Here is a 17918-nt window from a genome sequence, read left to right on the forward strand (position 1 = left end):
CTGCTCACTTGCTCTTGAGATAAGCCTGGCTGCTCAGCCATCGCTACCACTTTTACTGTGTAGTACAGGCTTGTGCCAAAGGTGAATTTGTACTATCACTTGTAGTCTTAACTGTGTGTGGTGTTCCCAAAAGGTACGGCATATAATTCTGCCTAACTGTTGTCAGCGTAGCACTGGGAATTTGAGCATAAAATGGCAATGCAGTGGGCGAGAGTTGCCAGGTATTGGTTGAAAAGCCAGGGCGAGAGGTTAGACCCTTGGGGAACACCACAGGTAGAGAGGAAGATAGAGGATAGGTAGGATCCAAGTTGGACCTGGGAGGGTCGATCTGAGAGAAAAGAGGTCAGCATGGCCGGAGCCGGATTAGTGATACCCAGGTTTTCACGGAGATGTTTGAGCAGGATGGTATGGTTGACCATGTCGAAGGCAGAAGAGAGAGAGATCGAGGAGGATGAGGACAGAGGGAATGTTAGAGTCAACGTTGGAGAGCAGATCTTCATGGATGTTCAGGAGAGCAGTTTCCATGCTTCTGGCAGCTCTGAAGCCTGACTGGTGGTCATGGAGACAGCCAACAGAATTGGAATGAAGGTTAAGTTGAGAGATGGACAACTTTTCCAGGAGTTTGCCCAGAAAGGGAGTAATGGAAATTGGGCGATAGTTAGCTGAACAAGAAGGATCTGCTGTGGGTTTCTTGAGAAGAGGATGCACAAGGGAGTGCTTCAGAGGAAGGGGAAGGATCCTGAGGCAAAGGAGTGGTTGCAAAAATCAGCAAGGCCAGGAGCGAGGGTATCAATGTGGTCCTTGATGGTTTTAGAGGAACAGGGTTGAACCTGTTTTGACGAGGCTTTCATAGATCGGTCTTGTCTAGCGACCTCGTCAGGGGAGGAAAGGACGAGAAGGATGGTGGGGGGGGGGGTGGCTAAAGGAAGGTCAGCAAGCACAGATGGAGAGGGGAGACGAGGGTGGCGGTGGAGAGGGTGGATAGGATGTCCTTTTTAAATGAAGTGAGAGGCAAGAGCATTGCAGAGTGCCTGGGAGGCCACAGGAGGGCATTGATCTTCATGCTGGGTAGATGGGAATGAATCCATTGGGAGGTTTTATTTATTAGTGAGAATGCAGTTACTACCACCCCTTCCGCTAAACAAGGGATACCAATAATGAATACCACCGGGGGTGCACCTTCAGGTGGGAGGTCAATTACAGTTTGGTTAGGCCGTAATGTCGTACCATTGCTCTGTGCAGCGCGTTCAGGTGGGAGGGACGTCTTGGGGACTTTAATATTGAATGGATTGCTCACAATACTTCTCAACCCTATGTAGTGAGTGTGCGTGGGGATTACTAAGGTGGTGGTTTGCATATTCCTCTCTACCTCATTCTGGGGTACCAAATGAGTCATATTTGCTTGGCTCTGGGCCCTGTAATGACAGTGCAATTTATAAAGACTGCTTCTTGGATTTCAAAGACATCCTTTTTCATTCCCCTAATTAGATCATCCAGAATAGTAAGGGAGACACTAAGGGAGTCTTTGAGAGAGGCAATACCGGTCAGGACAGGAGCTTGTTTCTTACCTAGCACCTCTTCCAGGATTGTGGAGTTATTGCCCTGTTCAAGCTATAAATGGGACAGTTCCCTGCCCTCAGTGCCCTCTTCTAATACACAGTGTCCAGTGGGGACGGGATCCATCACGGACCTGGAAGGGAAGTGTAGTAGTGCCCCTGCCACCAACAGTTTGCTTGAATTAGTGCAGCCTAATACAGTAGCAGGGCTCATAGATGGACAGGGTGGACGTATTGATGTACCCACCAAGGTGCCTGGTTGTGATAATGAGACCTCAAGTGGCCTTTCCGTACTCATGCTTCTCTCCTCTATTTTTCCTGTCATTTGTTTTAAATAGTCATTCAGGGAGGTTTGGTGGGAGGTTAGAGACCCCTTCAAATTTGGGCCGGTCTGGCTTGGTTTACTCTTCTTGATTCTGTTTATGGCCTGTGGGCGGTCTCTGGCCTTACGTTTGGACATGTTAAAACTCAGGATGTGTAAAATTCGCAAAGGAGCAAGTGATGCAAAAGTCTAAGTAATGCAAAAGTGCAAATAATGCAAAAGTGCTAAAGTTTGCAAGAGTGCAGAGCGTGCAAAAAGTGTGAAATGTGCAAATAGCATACCACTTCATTGAGCAATACGTGGGGTTGTCAGTGTGAGTAGGGTGCCAAGAAATAAATGTGTTAAAAATGTGCCAAATAATTAGACCAGGCCTGCCTGCGCAGATGTATGCAGGCAAGTGTCTGTCTACCTACCCTTGGAAAACTTGAAAATAGTAAAAGCAAATTATAACCAAATGCTAGCCGAAGATTACACTTCAATAGTTAAAAATAACTTATAAAAAGGTAAAAATGCTGCTACTAGAAGTGACAGCGAGACTAGTCCAAAGGGCACTGAAGATGTCACAAAAATTCTGAGACAAGAAATTATTTTAAAAGTTGTTAAAACACCTAAATTGTCAGTCCCTAAAAAGCAGTAAACAATGTTGCAATGTTGCAATATGACTGTTGGTTTTGTGTTAAGTTGCACTGAGTTAAAAGTTGCCAAACAAGTTCAATGACAAAGATCTTATGGAGCAAGGTATACCCAAGGCTTCAGCAATGGGATTGACAATGGTGGTCGTCCAATCATCCGTTACAGACATAGGTAGACCCTTTTCAATTCAGCCAATGGCATTACAGGAAACAAATCAAAACACCAGTCTGCCCAGCAAAAAACCAAGATGTGGCACCCAGGGCACGCCCGACTTGCTTGAGGGGCTGCCCCAGTCTTTGCGGACAAAGAACCAGTGTGCATGTACTTGGGTGCACCGAAAAGGATGAAAATAATTGAAGGGGATAAGGGCGCTTTAAGTTGGAAGTTGCCTCTCATGGTGCCGACTGGTGCTGTCCTAACAGGAGATACCAAGAGTTAAAACAAAAAAAAAAAAAATACTGTTGCTCTCTGTGTGGTCACAGACGAAGATTGAGTGTGTGGAGTGGCAGTGACCGTAGCAAAAGGAATCCAAACGTGGCTGCTGTTTGTGGGTAGTAATAGGCTGTGAGGATCAAGGCGCGTGTGTCTCAATTGCTTTGGTTATGTTTAATGAGAGGATCCTCTGGACTCCCCCCCCCCCCCCCCTCGTTCTACCCATACAACTTCAGTCAAGGTGGGAATTATCAAAAGGTCTCCTTATCCCCAGGGCACCCCTTTTCGGGGAGGGTAGCAACTCACGTATACTCTTTTCGTTGACAGATCTTGTTTGCGCAATAGTGGAAGGGGGAAAGCTTTTACTAGATATTCTGTCTGTACGGCTTTGGATGTGTTTGAGGCTTATCAATTTGCAAATGTAAAATCTGCTCAGGTAACCAAATTAACTGCACTTACCGGAGAATGTATCTTGTCAAAGGATAAGTCAGCTACTATCTATAACGACATTAGATACGCGCACTGGGTGGTTCATGTTTTCCATATCCTTTGGAAGCAGAGGTTATTTAACCTCAGCTGGCACCCCTATTCTTAAATGGTCAACACGTGTCTGCTTTATTGCAAGCTTTATTGCTTCCTCCTGCTTTGGCTATTGTTAAGTGCCAAAGCATGGCATGACCCCTCCCAGTCTTACTGCAGCAAGTAATTCTTAAGCGGCTAAAGCAGCTCCAAATGCGGCCTTTGGCTCCTTATGATGTCCTTATCTGCATTTCAGTTCACCGGCCACCAATTTAATATATTTCCAGTCTGGCTGTGCTGCAAGACCAAGCACCTGATTAAGCAGCAGTGGTCATGAAAATCCTCCAATTTGTGTCCTGTCTAGATGAGTGCCTAAGGTGCTTTTATCATACTTGGCTAGATTGGCGCATTCTATAAAGGGGCTATGATTAAAATCGTGAAAAGAGAATGGTTTTTCCCTCAGTTCTCTGCCATAGCTCAGACTTATTGTAATAATTTTTCTTTGTGTTTGGCTCACAATGTGGAAAGAATGGTGAAAACAAAGCCATCTGCACATTCAGTACCGGAAAGTTCCTACTTGAACGGACAGATAGATTTTATATAGCTCCCCAAGTGCCCAAGTTATGAACGTTGTCTTATCGTTGATATTTTCTCTGGCTGGGAAAAAGCTTTTCCCTGTCGAAGGGAAGATGCGATTAGAGTAGCTAAAAAGTTTGTTTGAATTCATTCCCAGATTTGGGTTTCCATTGATTATAGACTGACAGAGGAACTCATTTCACAAGTCAGGTATTTCAAGAGATCTGTAAAGCCCTTAATATCTCTCAGCAGTTTCACTGTGCTGATCACTGGCAATCCAGCTGTACTTTAGAACACTGCTGTGTGTCAGGAAAACGGATTTAAATGGGCATAGGCTCGGCCACTGGTACTGCTACATATGCGTAATAATGCCCAATGTAAACATGGTTCGTCTCCTCATGCAATTCATGCTGGCATGGTCCTTATCTGATCCTGCTTGCCACCCAGACCGCCGTAAAAGTGCCATCGTGTTCCATCTTGGGTTCCTGCAGCGTTTTGTTGAAGAGCATTGCCGCCTGCTGTTGCCAAAGGAGCGGTTTCTTCCAGAACAGATCTACATACAACCGCTGCTACAGGAACAGAGACCACAGAGTCCACCTCTATTCTGGAACAAGGGCGTTGTCAAGTCCACCACTTCCTCTTGATTTCAGCTTCAGCCGGTAGTAGATTTCCCTCTTCCCAACAGAATAGAAGCTGATTCAAAGCCTCCCTAAAGGCCTTCAGCCTGCTACTATTTGCTCTGCCGGAACTAGATACTTCTCTTTAGGGAAGATACAATCTTCGACCCACGTAAGGGCCACGTCAATTTGTAATGTAATGAAATAGAAGAACAAGTTACTAACCAAACTGGTAACGTTCTTTCGACTGGATGTTCCTCCAACCTATTCCTCATCTATGACATGTAATGTCCAAAGCTGTGCCCTTGCGTCGATGGCGTCTGGTCAATGTCCCTCGAAGGCCTCCGTCGAGGGTGACATCAGCGGATGTTAAGTAGCACGCACGGCGCCCGTAGCCTCAGTTCATGTCCCCCCCCCCCCTCACAACGTGTGGGGCAAAAGCCCAGAGCACAGCATCGACTGCACTTAGCCTGGCGGGACGTAAGCTGTAATGGCATGGGAAATTCTTGAGAGGGGTAGGCTGGGAGGGCGATGAGTAATATGTTGGAGGAACATCCAGTCGAAAGAACGTTGTCAGTTTGGTAAGTAACTTGTTCTTCGAATGGATTGTGTCCTCCAACGTATTCCTCATCTATGACAGACTCCCAAAGCAGTAATCATGATTGGAGGAGGGAAAATAATTTAGACATACCCAATTAAATGGCAGAGTAAAGCACTGCCATACCAAAGGCAACATCCTGAGCATGTAAAGTATCCAGGGAGTAATGCTTAACAAAAGTGTGCATAGAGGATCACTTTGCAGCGTCAAAGATATTTTTCACCGGCACACCCCTCTGGAGGTCTGTCTAAGGAGCAGCGCGCCTCTGGTGGAATGAGCCTGCAAACCCACAGGAGAGTCCTTACCAGCCAACCGGTAGCATTCTAAAATGGTGAGGATAATCCACCTAGACAAGGTCTGCTTAGAAACAGCCTGTCCTAAACGGTATCCAGTATACCCCACAAAGAGCTGATCGTCCACTCTGATTTTGGCCATTCTGGAGAGGTAAAAGCTCAAGGCTCTTCTATGATCCAACCTATGGAGCCGTTCCTCGTCCTAACTAGAATGAGGAGGACAGAAAGCAGAGAGTACCACCTTCTGACTCAAATGAAATTCTGACACAACTTTAGGTAGAAAGGACGGACGTACTCTCAATACAACCCTGTCCTTGTGGAACAAAGTAAAGGGTGGCTTAGAAGAAAGTGCTTCTAGCAGATGTAACTGCAACTAAGAAATCAGTTTTAAATGTCTACAATCGTGATGGGCAAGAGTGCAAAGGTTCAAACTGAGCACCCATCCGAAATTTCAGAACCAAATTAAGGTCCCAGACCCGCACGTGAAACAGCGATGGTGGAACACATTTGTGTGCCCTTTCAAAAACTGAGTGATCGGTGGAATTTTAAAAGAGCATTCCTCTGAAGAGCGCTTAAAGATAGACAGTGCTGCCAAATAACCTTTAATGGTGCCCACCTGAAGAACCCTGTGGGCCAAATAAAGCAAGGAGGAGAGAACCTCCGGAATCAAGCACTGAAAAGGATCAACATTATTTCCCCTGCACCAGTCGCAAAACTTACGCTAACGGCAGTAGTACAGGGACTTTGTTGCTGGCCGCGTAGCCAAAAGCAACACCCTCATCATGTCATCCAGGAGGTCCCAATCCCTATATCTCAACCTCCCAGAAACCATGCGTGAAGGTTGAGAGTCTTGACCTCTGGGTGTAGAGCCCAACCATCCTCTTCCGAGAGCAGGTCCTCTCTTAGGGGAAAGACGCATTGGAGGACAGATGGATATGTTTAGAAGGTCCAGGTACCATGCTCTCCTGGCCCAATCTAGAGCAATGAGGATCATGCGGGTCCCGAACCGTAGCAACCTCCTGAGAACTGACGGATGACTGGGATCGGAGGAAACGCGTACAGTAGCGGGAAGAGCCACGCTACGACGAATGCGTTTCCTAGAGCTCCTCTTGGAGGCAATTCCCTCGAGCAATACCTTCCGCACTTTCGGTTCGCACCAGTCACAAACAGGTCCACTTGCGGAGGTTCCCCAAAGGGCAAAGATCTCCTGAAGTACTTCCTGAGCTAGCTCCCACTCGTGGGAGACCGTGCTCTGCCTGCTCAGAGCATCCGCCGCAACGTTCTCCTTTCCGGCTAGATGAACCGCTGATAGGGAGATTCCCTCGTTAATTGCCCAGAACCAGAGTTGCATTGCTTCCCTGCACAGAGGTAGTGACCCTACACCTCCTCTCTTGTTGAGGTAATGCATCGCCACTGTGTTGTCCGTCATTATCAGGACATTCTTCCCCCGTACAGACAGCAGGAAAGCCTTCAGCGCTAGTCTGATGGCTCTGAGCTCCAAAAGATTGATGTGAAGTCTGGACTCCGATGGAGACCAACGACCACTGATGGACAGATCTTTGGCATGGGCTCCCCACCCAGTAAGGGAAGCGTCCGTCACTACCATGACATCCGGCCATGGCTGGCAAAAAGGTTCTTCTTTTATGAGATTTTTCTCGTCGGCCCACCACAGAAGCTCCTGCGAGACCGAGATCAGAAAATGAAGGAGATCAGCCATCCGGCCCGAGAACTGGGACCACTGAGTCCATAGAGGCCACTGAAGGGATCTCATTCTCAAGCGGGCCTCTAGCACCAGAAAAATGCAGGATGCCATGAGGCCTAGCAACCTTAAGAATTCGAAAGCCGGAAGACTCTGGGCTTGTTCACATTTTGTGACCATCCAAAGAATGTGATGAGCCCTCACCTTGCGTGGCGAGCTCATCCCCAAGGAAGCATTCAAAACTGCCACTACGTACTGGAGCTGTTGGGATGGTGTCATATGCGACTTCTTGAAATTGAGAGAGAAGCCAACTTGTGAAGGGAGTGGCAGGTGACGCTGAGATTATCCAAGATTTGTCGGGAGAACGCACCCGATCAGCCAATCATCCAGGTAGGGGTAGACGTGAATCCCACCTCTCGTGAGATGCGCTGCCACCACCTCCATGAGCCTGGTGAAGACCCTCGGGCGGAGGTGAGCCCGAATGGCAGGACCTGAAACTGATAGTGGGAGCCGCCAACTGCAAACCTCTGGTATTTTCTGTGCTTGAGATGGAGCGGCACATGAAAATAAGCATCCTGCAGGTCCAATGACACCAACCAATCCTGAAGCTGGAGGGCCTGAAGGATCTGAGAAAGAGTGACCATCTTGAACTTGTCCTTCATGAGGAACTTGTTCAAGTATCTTAAGTCCAAGATGGGTCTCAGTCCTCTGTCCTTCTTGGATATAAAAAAAATAAGGGGTCTACCAACCCTTGTTCCACTCCGCCACAGGCAATGGTTCTATAGCGTCTTTCTCCAGCAGGGTTAAATTCTGCTGCACAAGGAGCGGATCCAGAACCTTCAAAGAGTGTTTCCCCGGTGGATTGTCGTGAGGCTGGCGGAGAAAAGGGAGGCAGTAACTGTGGGCTATTGTATCCAGAGCCCACAAATCTGAAGTAATGGCTTGCCACTCTTCGAGATGCTGCGACAGCCTGCCCCCCACCGGAGTACAATGACTCAAGGCCTCAGAGCTGTTTAGTAGCGGCAGCTGCCTGAGCGGCTTTGGCTCCCCTACCTCGTCCACCACGAGGGAACTTACGTTGGCCCCTTTAATTGGCCATCCCCCTAGCCTTTCCAAATGAGGAGTAATAGCGAAAGGAACCACCCCTCCATTGCAGTCCCCTAGGATGAAAAGGCTGAGGTTGTCCGCTGCGCCCAAAGATTTTGCAAATGCCTTGGAGGTCTGCAACTTCTCAAGGGCTGTCGTCAGCCTTGTTGCCAAAAAGATGCGACCCGTCAAAGGGCATGTTGAGAAGACGGGCTTGCACATCGGGTGCAAAACCTGACTTTCGCAACCACGCAAATCTGTATCAAGGTACTCGCAGCCATGGACCTTATTACACTATGCGCAGTGTCCAACCCAGACTGAAGGGATACACACATGGCATCCTTGCCATCATGTACAATAGCTAGAAAGCCATCCCTTTCTTCCCCTTCGGGAATATGCTCAGCCGCTAGCGAAATGCAATTCCACAGAGTGTGTGCAAATTTTGCAAAGGCACAGGTGGAGTTGGCCGATTTCAGTGACATACTCCCAGCAGAAAATACCTTGCGCGCCCTTCCATCCATGAGTTTGTCATCCCTATCAGGAGGGATGGTAGGGTACACTGCCTGCTTCGAGGTGGCCGTAGCCGCCTGATCACCAAAGTGGGGTATGTGGACAGGTAGCCGGGGTCGCTACTGGATGGGCAGTATTTCTTTGACACCAACTTGTTAACCGCCGGAATACTCCCCGGGGCATTCCAGGTAGCAGCCACCCTCTTTCACAATGACACATGAAATGGCAACACTGGGTCAGTGGGCGGACCCTGATCCAAGATGTCAGTAAGGTCATCCTGATCATATTCCACCAGAGGCCTGGACCAACCCAGGTACTCTAAACCTAAACATCAGTCTCTGATAAGAAGATTCAGCATGAACTCCAGGCGCTGGCCTACCAAACTTAATTTCAGGAGAAGTGTCCAGCCCACTGGCATCATGCAAAGACTTACGCAGATCCTCAATCCGACTTTCCTCGGGAATGAGAGAGTCCGGAACATTAGGAGTCCCATATGGAAGACCAAAAGGACCAACCTCCTCATCAGACCTTTCTTCATCCTCAGATGTTTTGGAGGCACTGAAAAAACTTCTTCCTGGGGAGAGGAGTACACCTTTTATCAGGGACAGGATTAACAGACTTAGAAGAAGCCTTCCTTAGAGAATCCATAGCCACAGGGGCTACCACCGTCAAAATCTGCCCAGAAGGCACTGATGGCGTCGACAACTCCGAAGGCATCGGCAAAGGCTCAGAAGTCTTCGAGGGTCTGGCCGGGGGTAAAGACCCGTCAGACGCACTCGACGGACACAGCGCCGATGGTGTTGACTCTTTCTCCGACGACTTCACAGGCTTCGACAGTTTTGCTGGAGACGAAGGCCGCGACGTAGAAGGTCTCTGGCGATCCCTCGATGCCTTGTCCGAACAGGACCTCGACGGCTCCAGATGTTTATTGCGCCGGCTACCCGGAGCCGAGGGCGCACGAGTATCCGGTCGAGACCGGTCCTTGCCGGCTTCTATCAAAGACGCAGACGGAACTGTGCCATGAGTTTGGAAAATCTGCAACATTTGCTCCCGAAAAGACTCCCATTCCTCTGGGATTGAGGATTTAGTGGGGCAGGCCAACATTTTCAGGTAGTCGTCATCCAACGAGGACGGGGAAGATGAACGGTGATGCAGTTTCCTGGACGGCCTCGACTAAGAGGAAGAGTGGCGCAAACCACTTTGAGACCTAGATCTCTTTGACTTCTTCCGACGAGGAGAGTCCCCTCTCGACTCGTCGGTTGACAGAGCAGTAGACTTAGGTTTACAGGGCCTGGAAACACTGCCTACCTTCAATTTACCCTTAAGCTTCCGCAAGGCCTTGGCAGTCAACGAATGGCACCTCCAGCAGTCGTCCGTAGCGTAGTCCTCGCCCATGCCCCACAAGCAAATACTTTGCGGGTCTATGATGGACATCTTGTACCCGCAGTCCTGACACTTCTTGAAGCCAGACCTTAGGTTCGTCGGGGTGGAAGAAGAAGACATAATACCGGATGCAATAGGAAACACGAAGCGTGCTGAATTCTCGAAGCAAACACGTTTGTGGAAAAAACAGAACTGATGCTACGGGCGCCGTGTGTGCTACTTATAACATCCGCTGACGTCACCCTCAAAGAGGCCTTCGAGGGACATCGACCCGACGCAAACAATGCAAGGGTGCCCTCTATCGAAAATAAATTCTGACGCAGCACAGCTGTGGACATTACATGTCATAGATGAGGAATACGTTGGAGGACACAATCCATTCGAATGCGCACATACATTTAAACAACATATAAACAGCACAACAGGGAATATTTATGAGTTGTGTTGATAACGGGGGTATCTTCTTACAAACTCTTTACTGTAAGGCCTAGGTTGTTAGCCTTCCCCAGTGATGATAACCACTCAAAGATCAGTAGGACACAAAAGAAGCAGACAAATTACAAATATAGGGAGGCGCTGGCAAGCACATCCTAACAACCACTGAATCTTACGTCAGGAGTGCATAAACTCTACAAGATAAAGACGCTGTTGGTTTCAACAAGACTTCTGCAAGTTCTTTTAATGAAATGCCTTCTTCTGCTCCCATTAAGGAGGATCAAGGGCAAGGTTGTTGGGAACGATGCAGTGTGATCCCTGTCCAAATGGCTGCTGTATTTCTAGTTACACTGGCGCTGCAGGACTCGTGTGATTGCTTATCCTGTTGCAGATATACAAGTGTGTTCGATTTCAACTACCTTCAGCGCTCCAGATATTTAATCACTTATTCTTGAAGTGATGCTAACAGTGGTGGTTTTTGTTCCAACTTCAGAACGGACTTGTGGAGAAGGCAAACATTTAAACGTATACTTTGTTCATCCTATTTGAATTGGAACGGTCAGAGATTATGTTGATAAACCATTTGTTGAAATGTATTTGATAAATGGACATGGACTCAATAGTTCCTGCATTCCTGATACACAAGGCCTGTGTGTGCGTGTAACACTGCTCATTCATTCTTTTACAACAGTCATTGTTACTTTCAACACAACCTCCCATGATTCTGAGGGTCCCAAAGCATAGCCTTAGGTTCATAGTAAAAATACTTCCATTCATGCAACTTGGAAGTATGCCTGCATATAAAAAGATTGATTGCTTGATTTGTGCGCACCCGTCTCATGATTCAGCATCAGGATTTGCAGTCGCACTGGTTTCTTTCAATTGGGTAGATGTCTGCAGTTTTATTAGGCTGGTTACTCGGTCCCTTGGTCGAGAACCCTGTATTGGTCATCATTCCAAGATGGGGTTTACTGGCCTTCTAAATGTTCCCTCCCCTTATCAGATGTCGCTTAAATTAACATTTCCCCTCCCCTACAGGTCCCCTGCACTATGCTAATAAGGGTTCTATATTTATGGAAGTTAGTAAATGCAGATATGATCTTTTTACCTGTATATGACATGGCATTTATAACGCGCCTATACACAAGTGTTTCAAGGCGCGATGGTAATAAAAAATGTATGGTAATCAAAAATGTTAGTTTCTCTTTTCATAAAAGTTACACTTTCATTGATTACGGGTACACTACCTACTTCATTTGTGGTATCAATGCTTATTCTTCGCTGCCTATGAATTGGAGTGGGAGCCGCTACAGTTCTATTCTGCTAGCTAAACGTCATTCCACAAAGTTTCCCACAGCTCCCCGATGTTCCATAAGTTTTGGATGCGACCATTTTATTGATGCTATGGGTTATATAATACCTGGATTGGGTGTTAGATCAACCAAAGACAGGCTATACCAACTATTTCAGTTGCTGTAAAAGGTAGACAATGATGCAACAATATCTCTTTACCAGATCATGAATGAACAAGTACCTATTCATATTATGGTGCTGCAAAAACGGTTGGAGCTGGATACTATTTTGGCTTCTAAAGGTAGCATTTAAAAAATCGTGGGATCAGAATGCTGTACATTTACAACAAGCTATGGCAGTAATATCACTGATTATCACCTTTTGTGTGGCAGCAGCAAAGCTGTGGAACTCGATTCCACAGCCGCTACGTGCTACTAAGGCCCCCTTGTTATGCCATCTTTTGAAGACTTATCTGTTCAAATAATTCCCCCACTGCTCGACTACGCTGCATGTTGCACGAGTGCCAAGATGCCTCTGGGCATACGCTGCACTCTACAAGTGCCAATAAGATGAGATATTTCCCACGTACGTAAAACTGTAGCTACACTGCATGAAGATAATACTTGTTGATGGTCCCTATGGTCCAGGCTGACTAGTTCTTTTGGTGCAACTTAGGCATCAATTCTGTAGCTGTTGTCTTCATGTTTATTTACGGGTGTGCAGAAAAAGGCAGGAGGGAGTTTAAGGGTTCAAGAGATGTTGCCTCTTATTAAGACTTCCGAGGGGCTACTGAACGAAGAGTTTGAATGATATGATGTCTACCCACAGAAATAACAGATGGATGAGACCGTTGAGAAGGTCTCATATGAGGGATTTTGGTAGAATGAAAAATTGTTATGACAATTATTTGTAGACTAATATGTAGCGAGTAATGTATAGAATCTGTTCTTGACAACCGTAGTGGTGCAAGAGAGCATTTAGATGCAAACTAATGTATTGCTGCAATTAATAGAATAGGCACAGACAATGTAACAGTATTTTGGCCTATGTAGAGACCTGACCATGTATTCTGCAAAGATAGATGCTGTCTTCATATATATATTTGCGTTTGTCATTTGCAAGCAGGGATTCTTTTTCCAGATCATTCACGCTTAGCTTTCCAAGTTAATTTGTAAAATATATCTGCCCAGTAAGAATTAGAAAGCTTATTTAATGTAATCAAAAAAAGATAGGCTGACCTGCTCCAATAGTAGAATCAAGAGTCCTCTTCACCCATGTGTAGCGGAACTGACAGATTTATGAATTCCTCTTTGGAGTATGTGAAGATAAGCAAGAAACAGTTACTCCTTACCCCGATTTGTTAGGCATCCCGCTCTCATAGAAGCTAAGGGTGAAGGAATGTATGGGAAACAATGAGTTTAGGAGGGAGGGAGTGAGACGTTTTGGTTTTGTTCATAGTATCCTGTCGATGTTTGCTCCGCTGTGCTGCCGAATGCCATTCAAGAGGTTTATCAACCCTCCTGTTGGGATAATTCATGGATTGAAGATTTCTGTTCCAAGACCTCGACAAGGACTTTGAAAAAGGATCAGACATTTGAGGGGAATGAAAAATATGACTTTGGCCAGATTCGATTTGTGGATATCATTGATTGAACTGGTCCATCAACAGCATTTAAAACAAAAGCCAAAATAAGCATTTCTATTGCAGTTTCAAATAAACACACTTAAAAAATCCTTGACGAGAAATTCATGGATGCCTCGTGCTTCCCACCGGGGACATATACTTGAAAAACAGCCACTGCGCCAGTGATTACTCTATTTGAATTGTTCAAACAAGCCCGAGGCGAGGGCTCCATATTTAGAGCCACCTCCTCAATCATAAGAACGCTATCTACTACCAATTAAGCCCCTAAATTAAATCAACAAAGCTTCTCATAGTACTCAACATTGCCATGTCAAAGACAGATTGTCGATAAACATGTTGGCTGAAGGGTTGAAATTTTGAATCACACAGAATTAAACCGCAGTCAACCAAGCCCACTAAACTCTTTGTGTTGAATGAATTATACTGAATATAATTGGAGCTAATCAATTTTTACTAACCTTCAGGGCTAGCGAAACAGTCCAGAGTCACCCTGTTTTTTCTTATTTACCTCGTGAGGTTAGGTGTAGAGCCTCTAGGGTCTGGCTGTTCAGCAAGCCTCATTATAAGCTAGGTCATCAAGAGCACTGAGAGTCGGATCTACCCACTCAACTTAAACAGTTTCCAAAAACAGGCTTTTTGAACTATGCATGCAACCAAAGCCCTTAAAAAGGCAGCCAGTTACATTCATATGAGGAGGAAAAGACGCAAAAACTGGTTCTACCAAAAGGGGCAGATGGTAGAAATGGTCTAACAGTTTCAGCGTAGGTTTTAAAATAAGTGTATTTATAGATCAAGCAGTTACATTTTTTTTATTGTTTTCTTCATAGGGCATTATTGGGCAAGGTGTTAGTCCATTCACATGGTTGGCTATGCCTTTTATAAAGCGCTCCCGGAGTCACAGGTATAATGTAAAAGCACACAATACAGAAAATGAACATACAGTGCTTAATTTACAAAAAAATACCTATATTGGTTGAAGCAGTATGCTCGTATGCATATTGGTAAAACTTTCTGGCAGCTGCAGGATTCATCTGGATTAAAGTTACACAGCGCTCACACCAAACCTCATCTTGCTGATTAACAGGAAAGAAAGAGCTGAAAAGGAGGTTTACTATGCGCCTGGACACAGACCGCGAGTCAACTTCAAGACGAGCTAGAAGATGCTCCATTGGACAGATTTTCCAAAACTGTACGAAAGATAGAAAAATAAGTGGTTGTGAGAAAACATACATTTATTGTTGTGGACGCAGAAGGCTATTTGCTATGGTGAAATAGAAATCTAAATGCAACAACTTTCAAGAAAATAGGTTAAAAAACATTAAATAGGATGTGTTAAGATGGATTGTCAGACCACGGTGTAACTACGCTAGCAAGGCAACGTAAACTGACCAGTAAAGCATACTATAGGAGATAAAGGGATGGTGTAATAGTACCATACATCATGCACACAAAATCGGTCAAAGTACAAACATTTACTGATTTATTAGACCTTTAACTATAAGCAGGTAAAATAAAAGTTATTACTAAAAACGCACATATGTGCACAGTTGGTGATCACAAAGTGGGATCACCTACTCTATATACAATAAAAACAGTAAAAACTGTTCAAATTAATGGAACCAGAAAAACCTTCACCAGTAAACTGAAGAAACAATGCATTTGAAGTATAAACCATATAGTGTGCTTTATAATTACAAGGCTTTGGCAGCCCTTCTGTTAATGCAGTTTTTGTACTACCCTTTGTTGAGGATGCTACAACCACTAGACCTGGTGGGATGAAGACTAAAACACCAGCCAGGAAAGGTAAGCCAAACCTCACAAAAGTGGTCAGAGTGACACTCTTGGGAAGGGGTAGCAGGTCGCCACAGAAGTGCAATTAGTCTGCACGCATACATCTGGAAAACACACTACACTATCATTACAGTATTAAAATGTTACCAGTATTTAAAAACTAGTCATGCCTATACAAGGAACACCCTTATCCCCAATGTCCATTTGTGGGTCATTTGCCAAGGGCAGGCACCAATAATCAAAAACAGGATGGTGGGGAGATCCAGGACACCATACAACCCAAAATGCAAGTACCTAGTAGTCTACGAAACTAAGTGCAGTGTCCTAAAGAGACATCCCCAACCCTAGTATATGAAGGCCCGAAATATGGTGGTCAGGAACTAGCACATAGGGCAGGGTATGGGATTAAAAGAAGGGAAACAATTATTCCCTTACGGAAAATTTGATGTACAGTCTCTAGACCTAAAACATAACTTGCCATTCATTTAAACCTCCTAGGTGCTTATAAACATATTAATGTCCAGTCAACTAGGACAATACATTTAGGCAACAAAGAGGATGGAAGCTTCTGCTAAAGTTTGGTGCGATTCCAAGACACAATTAACATTTCAATAACCCTAGGGGATCCAAACAACGTGTCCTGGGGCAGGTACATATCCCAGAGTCACTATAAGGAGAGTGGCAGTGTCACCTCACAGTTCCATATTCCATAGTGGATAAGGGTCCAGACTGATCCACATGATGAAGGGAAGTTTGATTTACCCCACAGGTGCAGATGCTGCGACAATAAACCCCAGAGAAGGCCACAGGAGTCCCCAAGAAAGCGTTCCAGAAGTCAGAAGAAGGACCTCAGTAGAGGTTGCAGAGCAGGACCCAGTCATCCACAGTTGGGAATCACCTCCCCAAACAAGGAGAAAACCTAGGGATCAGTTCTAGGGAATAATCACCATTCATAGGACCCCAAGGTAGATACTCATTTCGGTGGTTTCGGCAAAAATGGCTGCAGGAACGCATAAAGCAGGTGCGCTTTTCGGGCTTTGATTCCCTCGGACATGAACCCAAGCAACCTAGGAAAGAAACAAAGTCTCCCCCAAGGATCTCTACCTTCAAACCAGGAGAGATCAATATGGCGAGGGAGACTTCCAAGAGAATTGGGAACCGGAAAAAATGGCTCCCAGCAGCATGATGAACAATAGAAGGCAGGTGTACGGCAGCTAATGGTGCCAGGACAGAGACAACGGATGGTGCTACCATCAGATGTCCCAACTAAAGATCTGGGAGAGGTATAAACTTGCAGCGCCCTCCTCGCCCCCTTGCACTCATGCAGCGGCCCACAGCTGAAGATCCTGGCGGTAAACAGCAGGAAGCAGCAGTAAAACGGCACAAACAGTTCCGAAGAGGAGGGGTCGACCCAACAGAAGTGGGGAGTCAAACAGAGTATTCAAGTAATCCAGAAAGGACGTCTAAAGGCAAAAAAAACAAACTGGGATATGCACAAACCACTGATCCTAGCCAGTTTGGCCAGTTAAGGAATAAAACAGCAGAATTGGCAGAATCGTGGCAAAGATGTCCTTCAGCAGGTTGGCAGACCTGTTACTTTCTAGTTATAGGGACCAGCAAGAAGGATCGAGCTAGGGCTAGGGCAGAACATAAATACCACTGTAAAAGGAGCTTGACCACATGCCATCCAGCCGATTACAAAAAAGGGCTGGGGCAGAGGGGTCAGATAACCAACCATACTGGCAGGTCACAGGGAATGCCACTCAGCCAAAGCCGCAACCCCACCACACCCCCTGACCCTCCACAAGAAATAAAAGGGGCTGCCGTGATGGCCTCACAAAGAGCCCACATGGTCACAACGGCCATGCTGAGGCCACCTCCCGGTAACCTAGACAAAAAGAAGCCCCAGACAACTAAATGGCCAGGAGCAGAATTATGTGTTAAAAAATCAACATGCATGTAAGCACACCAGAAAGAATAGTAGACCTTAGCCCCACGGCCACCAGTCAGTGCTAGCACATCAAAAAGGTACCGAAAATGCTCAAGAGAAAGTAAAAGCGCTACCAAGTACCCCTGCAGCACATCACAGCAATACAGGAATCTTGTACAAGGGGCATAGTGCCCCAGCACTGGTAACCATATTTGGGTGGCCATAGCCTCCAAAATATGGGCGTTGAGCAAGGGGAGTAAAGCAAAAAGACTTTACTTGCCTCCATAAGTCAGTACAGGGTTCAAGCAACAGCTAATAGCTGGGGAATCCATTGAGGTCAATGGAAGGAAAGTTACACAAAGAAAAAGTCTTTCCTAAGAGGATTCTTTATTATTATTTGTTTTTTTTTTTTTTTTTTTTTTTTTTTTTTTAAATGGCACTATACAAAGGCTTTCCACCAATGAAGATGAAGTATTTTTTTTAACTAACCTGGGTATTTCATTATAATGATGCCTTTGACCTATGGGGTTTAGGAGAGCTACCTATCCCATATAAGGGTGGTAGGGAGGATTTTCTGAGTCCTCTGGTGAGGGGGTTCAA

The 17918-nt window shown here is 45.8% G+C and overlaps 1 protein-coding gene across 1 annotated transcript in view; it reads right to left on the reverse strand.

Annotated features, from left to right (window-relative positions):
- Nucleotides 1–17918, reverse strand: part of NCAPG2 (non-SMC condensin II complex subunit G2) — a 1155695-nt gene that overhangs the window by 418270 nt on the left and 719507 nt on the right. The window contains exon 14 of the mRNA XM_069647980.1: nt 14562–14784. Within this exon, the coding sequence (XP_069504081.1) occupies nt 14562–14784 (223 nt within the window). The remainder of the gene's footprint in view (nt 1–14561; nt 14785–17918) is intronic.

Source organism: Ambystoma mexicanum, chromosome 2q (genome assembly GCF_040938575.1).
Source record: "Ambystoma mexicanum isolate Mex_15411 chromosome 2q, UKY_AmexF1_1, whole genome shotgun sequence".
In the NCBI taxonomy this organism is placed as follows: Eukaryota; Metazoa; Chordata; class Amphibia; order Caudata; family Ambystomatidae; genus Ambystoma; species Ambystoma mexicanum.